Raw genomic sequence first — 6,642 nt, forward strand, 5'->3', positions numbered from 1 at the left:
CCGGGCTGGGCGCGAACCGGCCCGGCCGGGGTTACCCTGGCCGTGGTTTCCGTGCAGGGCCTATTGCTCAGAAGCCTGAGCTGGTGGTAGCCAGGCGCACAGCCACGGGTGCCTAGGGCCCGTGCCACCCAGGGAGGTCACATATGGCCAAAAATCAGGGCATTTTAGTGGTGGCAGCATGGGACACTCGGAGCCGGGCGTGGCGTTGTTTCTGCTCAGTGTCCGCCTCCCGAAGCCTGTGCAGATCAGACAGTGCAGATCAGACAAGGCCTTTAGACACCAAGGAGCTCTGGCACGCGAGAACCAGTAGTCGGGGTGATCTAAGAGGGGAAGCTCCGGGCTCCGCGGAAGCTGAGTTTCCTTCACTCAGCGCGTGTCTTCTGGGGTCTCCTGTGTTCAGCGAATGAAGCCACGGGCACAAGGACGGACGAGACCCATCAGGTCCAGAGCGCACCCGTGGAGGAAGCTGGGCGAACCCCGACTGTCCTATGGAGGATAGTCCTATGGACCAGACGAAGCCCCTGCCCCAAGGAGTGCCCAGGTGTAACCGCAAGTTAAGGAGCCCTGGGGAGGTGACACAGGCACCCTCATTCCTTTTGTTCAGTAGGAGTCTCTGAGGCCTCCCCAGCACCATGCCGCGTGGGTGAGGCCGAGGACACAGAGAAATATCAGGCAAGGCTCCTGCCCCTTTAGGGTGGCCCTGACAACGGATCATAACCTCCCAGGGAGCTGATGGGGTGTGACAGGCACACCATAGGCTGGAGGCACAGGTGGAGGGCAGGGAAGAGGACCGGCAAATCTATAGAATCCTAAAGGGAGCCAAGAGAAGCCACATGCAAATCTCCCTCCCTCCAAACAACTCTCCCTTAGAGGGCATCCGCGCTCCCCTGGGGTGTCAGTCAGCGAGAAGTTTCCGTGTAGGTTCTCCCCAGGCTTAAACAGTTAAAGAGTTTTATTTCAAGAAAACCCTGGGGAGGGCGAACTGCAAGAGGGCTGCCGGGATTAGCCGAGGGATTCCGAATGAAGACGGAGTATTTCCGAACATACACACCTCTCCCAAGAGCGTTTCCGGAGGGTTCCGAAAATACCCGAGCGGGCCTCGGCGCCCTCATTGGCCATCACCGCGAGGGCTTACGAAGACCGGAAATATCCAAAGGTGCCGGGGCTAGGCTTATATAGTTCACGCATTCACCAGTTCATTCATAAAACAAATGTTTGTTGAGCGCCCATCATATGCCAATCACAGTGACAAGTGCTGGGTGAGCAATACCGGAGAGACAACGCTGAGGTATGGGTCCCAGGACCTCTCGAATTGGAGCCACTCGGAAATCCAGCGGTAGAGTTCCGAAAACTTCCGAACGGTTCCCGGAATACGCTCTCGGCCCTCTAACCGAAGAGTTCCGAATATTCCCGAGCGTTGAGCGATTGGTCGGCGGAAGTAGCCGAACATCATCGAGCCGCCTCGGAGGTGGGGACCGACAACTCCCGTCACGCCCGCCCGGAGAGGAAGCGGAAATGCGTGTACGGTATTAAAGGCGTCGCCCCGCCCCCCCCCTTCCTCTTTCCGTTTCAGCTCGCAGCTGCGAAAGGAGGTGAGCGTCCGTCCTCCTCGCGTGGTCGCCATCTCGTGCCCGCCGCGCACTCCCTCTCAGTCCTCTGCCTGCCTTCTCCCCTTGCGCCTCAAGGGTCATTGGCGGACTCCAACCCCTCCCCGTGAAGTCGTTGTGAATTTTCAAGTTATTTTCCCCTCACTCTCATTCGCCGCAGTTAGTCTCGGCTGCCTGAATTCGGTCCCGCCGCCTTAGGTCACTCAGTCCCGCCTGACAAGAGTTCTAGGTCGCTCTCTGCCCTCAGGGGTCTCCCATTCACCCACGTTCCCAGTCGCTCTCTTCCTCTGCTGTCCGAGCGTGGCCCGTGGCCTAACGCTGCTTTAGTTCTCTGTGTCTGACGTTTTCCATGTGTCCGTTTCCCCGCAGCCGCCGCCATGTCTGCGCATCTGCAATGGATGGTCGTGCGGAACTGCTCCAGTTTCCTGATCAAGAGGAATAAGCAGACCTACAGCACTGTAAGTGGGGCCCGGATGCGTGGCTCCTGCGGGAGGAGGGTCCTGAGTCTCTTGACTCTGGGTCAGAGGGCGGGACCTTCGCATGTCTCCGGGTCCCTTCTTCACGATGCCTTGTGCCGCCTCTTTCCCAGGAGCCCAATAACTTGAAGGCCCGCAATTCCTTCCGCTACAACGGACTGATTCACCGCAAGACTGTGGGCGTGGAGCCGGCAGCCGACGGCAAAGGTGTCGTGGTGGTCATTAAGCGGAGATCCGGTGAGTTTTGTCTGGTTTGGGCCAAAGAGCGGCCCCTTTCCCGGGTCAGGGAGCTGTGATTTTTTACTCTCAGGCAGGAAGAGCGGTAACTGCCATCGCGGCGGGCATCCCTGGCGCCAGGGTGTTGGTCTGGGAACCGGCTTCCCTCTCGGCCGACTTGTCAGCTCTGTGAGCCGCGCGCGTCTGAGCCCGTGTCCTCACCTGTAAAGTGGAGAAACGAAAAAGGACCTGAACTTCCTCGGTGGTTGTTGAGAGTTAAGGCACGGGGTTGATGTTTTCAGATGAAATTCTCAAAGCAAGTCAGGGTGGGGATGGATGGTTTCATCCCACAGGTGGGAAGATTGAGGCACAACAGGGGAGGGGCCCTCGCTACCACACTTAGGAGGGGACAGGCTGGGTTGGTTGCAGCCATTTGATTCCCATTTTGCCTGTGTAGGTTGGAGAAGAGGTCTTGAGGACCCCACTCCATACATTGTGCTGTCAGGTGCAGGCCTTTTTGGGGATTCCCTGAATGTTCGTGTGAGTCGGGGGTCTCTAATGAAGGAGTCCAGCTTCACATGTGTTCTTGACAGGGCTGTATTTTCTTTTTAGAGTGAGTTTTTCTCAGGTCCTTGATTGGAACTGCCTCAGAGCCAAGGGTCCTTTTATTCAGTGGCAGCAACAAACGCAGTCTGTTGGCTAGTGATCCTCCTGTCTCAGGGACACGTAGTCCAGGGAGCAGCCAATTGCTTGGCACTTGGGGACCCCGTTCTGGGGAGTCCTGAAAGCTTTCCCCTCTGGATTGCCGAATACTTGGGTGGCCCTTCCTAGACTAAGGGACTGGCCTGAGTGAGGCTGGGCCTCTCAGCCAAGCTGATGTTGAACCACTGCTGTGGGGATGGGCCTGGGGTTCCTGGGAAGCTGTTCATACCCATTGTCAGGAGCGTGGGCTCTGGCCAGACCTGGATCAGATCCTAACTGAAGCAGCAGCTTTCTGGCATGAGAAAGGAGTGTTTTCATGGTGGACAGAATTGGGCTATGAGTGTGGTAGAAGCTGTGTCCTCAGTACTCCGTGATGACGAGTGAGTCTCTGTGAAACGGACAGGTGTGAAAACAGCCACCTGCTGGCCTGCCCAGGCACCCGCCACGGGCCCAGGGTGCTCAGCTTCTCAGTGTGAGACTGTCCACACCTGCGAGGTGCGCTAAAGGTGCAGGTTAGGTGGACTGACCCCAGGACCTCCCTGACGCCCAACCAGGCCAGCGGAAGCCTGCCACCTCCTATGTGCGGACCACCATCAACAAGAATGCTCGCGCCACGCTCAGCAGCATCAGACACATGATCCGCAAGAACAAGTACCGCCCCGACCTGCGCATGGTGAGCTGGGGTTTGGGGATCAGGCTTGGGGAGACTGGCCAGTGCTGTGGGGAAGGGCCTCCCACTACTGGTTGCAATATGGGCTGGAGAGGGATGGATTCTTGCTTTCAGCCTACTCCCCACACCCAGCATGGGCCTAGGGGGCGGCTTGTGGAGTGTATGGGCTGAGCCTTGCTCTGCTCCCCCGCCCCCAGGCAGCCATCCGCAGGGCCAGCGCCATCCTGCGCAGCCAGAAGCCTGTGATGGTGAAGAGGAAGCGGACCCGCCCCACCAAGAGCTCCTGAGCCCCCTGCCCCCAGAGCAATAAAGTCAGCTGGTTTTCTCACCTGCCTCGACTGGGCCTCCCTTTTTGAAACGCTCTGGGGAGCTCTGGCCCTGTGTGTTGTCATTCAGGCCATGTCATCAAAACTCTGCATGTCACCTTGTCCATCTGGAGGTGATGTCAGTGGCTGGCCATGCAGGAGGGGTGGGGTAGCTGCCTTGGCCCTGTTGAGGGCAAGGGTCACTGTCTTCACAGAAAAAGCTTGCTGACTTGTGATCGAGACCTACTGTCCCATTGTGAGGTGGCCTGAAGAATCCCAGCTGGGGCAGTGGCTTCCATTCAGAAGAAGAAAGGCCTTTTCTAGCCCAGAAGGGTGCAGGCTGAGGGCTGGGCCCTGGGCCCTGGTGCTGTAGCACGGTTTGGGGACTTGGGGTGTTCCCAAGACCTGGGGGATGACAGACATCACGGTCAAGATGAGATGACTTTGCATCCAGGGAGTGGGTGCAGCCACATTTGGAGGGGATGGGCTTTACTTGATGCAACCTCGTCTCTGAGATGGGCAACTTGGTGGGTGGTGGCTTATACCCGTAAGGGAGATGGCGGCCCCAGGGTACAGCCAGCAGGCATTGAGCGGCCTTAGCATTGTCCCCCTACTCCCGTCCTCCAGGTGTCCCCATCCCTCCCCTGTCCCTTTGAGCTGGCTCTTGTCACTCAGGTCTCATCTCAATGGCCGCTCCTGGGCCACCCTGTCACCCAAGCTTTCCTGATTGCCCAGCCCTCTTGTTTCCTTTGGCCTGTTGGGTCCCTAGTGTTTTATTACAGCTTGTGAGGCCAGGAGTTTGAGACCATCCTAGGCAACATAATGAGACACTGTCTCTAAAATAAAATTAGCTGGCTGTGGTGGTGCACCGCCTGTGGTCCCAGCTCCTCAGAGGTTGAGTAGAGGCTGAGGTGAGCGGGGCACTTCAGCCAAGAGTATGAGGCTGCAGTGAGCCCATGAGCCCCACCACTGCACTCCAGCCTGGAAGACATCTTGACACGCAGCGAGTCCTGGATGGGGAAAGAGTCCTGCTGTTGATCCTCACGTGTTTCCTGGGCACCTCTGTCAGCCACTGCCAGGGACCAAGGATCCAGCATCCATGGCACCCCTAGTTCCTGCCATCCTGGGGTACCCGATTCAAAGAAGGACTCTGCTCCCTGTCTGAGACCACCCACGGCTCTGACTGAGGGTAAGGGGACTGTCAGGGCCTTGATCTGCCATTGGTTGGGGTCATACAGGGCTGGGAGCCCTGCGTTTTGAGGCAGACCTACTGCCCTTCCGACCTCAGTCCTGTCTGCTCCAGTCTTGCCCAGCTTGAAGGAAAGCAAATCTGACCACTTGCCAGCCCGTCTGCTGTGAATTACCATTTCCTTTGTCCTTCCTTTAGTTGGGTCTGTTAGCTCAGATTGAGAGGTGTTGCCTTAAAACTGAGTTGGGTGACTTGGTACCTGCTCAGGACCCCCCGCACTGTCCCAGTCCCACTCAGGCCCATCTCTGGCTGGCCTCACTCCGCTGGGACTCCGCCTTCATAAGGAGAGCTCACTGCTCACGTTAGTAGATGGCCCCTTCTCGTGAGGCCTCTCCCCTGGCACCTGCTTCAGTTGTCCTCCACAGCACTGATTTGCAGCCAACAAGCTGGCAGGTTTATCTGTGTCATGTTTGTCTTGTGCTGGTGGGCAAGGGGTTTGTCTAGCACACCAGCATATAATAAGATGCTTAATGAATGGTGCATATTGAATGTATAAAGCCCACCGGTCCTGAGAGTTTGCTCACTGGAGACTTTCTGGAGATGGAGTCTCGCTCTGTTGCCCAGGCTGGCGAGTGCAATGGTGTGATCTTGGCTCACTGCAACCTCCACCTCCTGGGTTCAAGCGATTCTCCTGCCTCAGCCTCCCGAGTAGCTGGGATTACAGGTGGGTGTCACCACACCCAGCTCAGTATTGTGTTTTTAGCAGAGATGGGGTTTCACCATTTTGCCCAGGCTGGTTTGGAACTCCTGACTTCAAATTACCCACCTGCCTCAGCCTCCCAAAGTGCTGGCATTACAGGCGCTCCAGGCTTTCTGATGTGGCTGCTGCTGCTCAGAAGGCCTAGTCCTTAACCGCCTCCTTGCCTGCCCTGGAGGCTTGCGCCTCTAGGCCCCACCCCCTGTGGAGTCCTGCTGGCTTCCTCCATCCCTATCTGAATCCTCCCTGCTGTGTGGCCTCCCCTGGTCTCATCCGTAACACAGCCCAGCTTAGTGGGCCTCTGTTCCTGCGGGTGGCCAGCCTGTCTGTGTGGCTGGGCTGGGGAGGCCACGTCTGGTATCTGAATGCTATTGGTGGGTTGGGGTGGAGGAACCAGGAGAGGGCTGGAGGGAGGGAGATGGTCTCAGCCCCAGAGAGTTTGGAGTCCCCAGTGTGCTGAGCAAATGTGGATACACCATTTCCCTCCTCTAGACCTCATCTTGGAGAGGGAGATGTTGGATGGGGCCATCTATGCCAGCTTTATTCACACAAGTCATGTCTGTTGGCCTGGAAATTGGAAAACCAGTTAAACCAAAAACATGATATTAAAAAAACAGGCAGGCTCACCATAGTAAAAATGCTGAAAGCCAAAGACAAAATTTGGAGAACAAAAGAAAAGCGTCTTGTCACATACAGAAGGTCCCTGATAAAGTTAGTAGC

The 6,642-nt window shown here is 57.0% G+C and overlaps 1 protein-coding gene across 3 annotated transcripts; it reads left to right on the forward strand.

The window, feature by feature from the left end:
• Positions 1-1,441: 1,441 nt before the first annotated feature.
• Positions 1,442-3,999, forward strand: RPL28 (ribosomal protein L28). 3 transcript variants are annotated; one of them, XM_003807102.5, is made up of 5 exons: positions 1,452-1,592; positions 1,977-2,065; positions 2,197-2,320; positions 3,556-3,674; positions 3,869-3,999. In XM_003807102.5, exons 2-5 carry the CDS (start codon positions 1,985-1,987, stop codon positions 3,956-3,958), a joined length of 414 nt encoding a protein of 137 aa, XP_003807150.1. In that variant the 5' UTR covers positions 1,452-1,592; positions 1,977-1,984; the 3' UTR covers positions 3,959-3,999. The 3 variants fall into 3 exon arrangements, with proteins under 3 accessions (XP_008957399.1, XP_003807150.1, XP_054960187.1); XM_008959151.5 differs by having other exon boundaries at positions 1,442-1,592; positions 3,556-3,999; XM_055104212.2 differs by lacking the exon at positions 1,452-1,592 and adding an exon at positions 1,599-1,836 and having other exon boundaries at positions 3,556-3,907.
• The last annotated feature ends 2,643 nt before the right edge of the window (positions 4,000-6,642 follow it).

Source organism: Pan paniscus, chromosome 20 (assembly GCF_029289425.2).
Source record: "Pan paniscus chromosome 20, NHGRI_mPanPan1-v2.0_pri, whole genome shotgun sequence".
Classification (NCBI taxonomy): domain Eukaryota; kingdom Metazoa; phylum Chordata; class Mammalia; order Primates; family Hominidae; genus Pan; species Pan paniscus.

Bases quoted from the DNA above. Each gene is read 5' to 3' on its own strand.
- RPL28 (XM_008959151.5), top strand. From the start codon at position 1,985: ATGTCTGCGCATCTGCAATGGATGGTCGTGCGGAACTGCTCCAGTTTC. The intron at 2,066-2,196 runs GTAAGTGGGGCC...CCTCTTTCCCAG, and splicing joins ATAAGCAGACCTACAGCACT to GAGCCCAATAACTTGAAGGC. The intron at 2,321-3,555 runs GTGAGTTTTGTC...ACGCCCAACCAG, and splicing joins GGTCATTAAGCGGAGATCCG to GCCAGCGGAAGCCTGCCACC.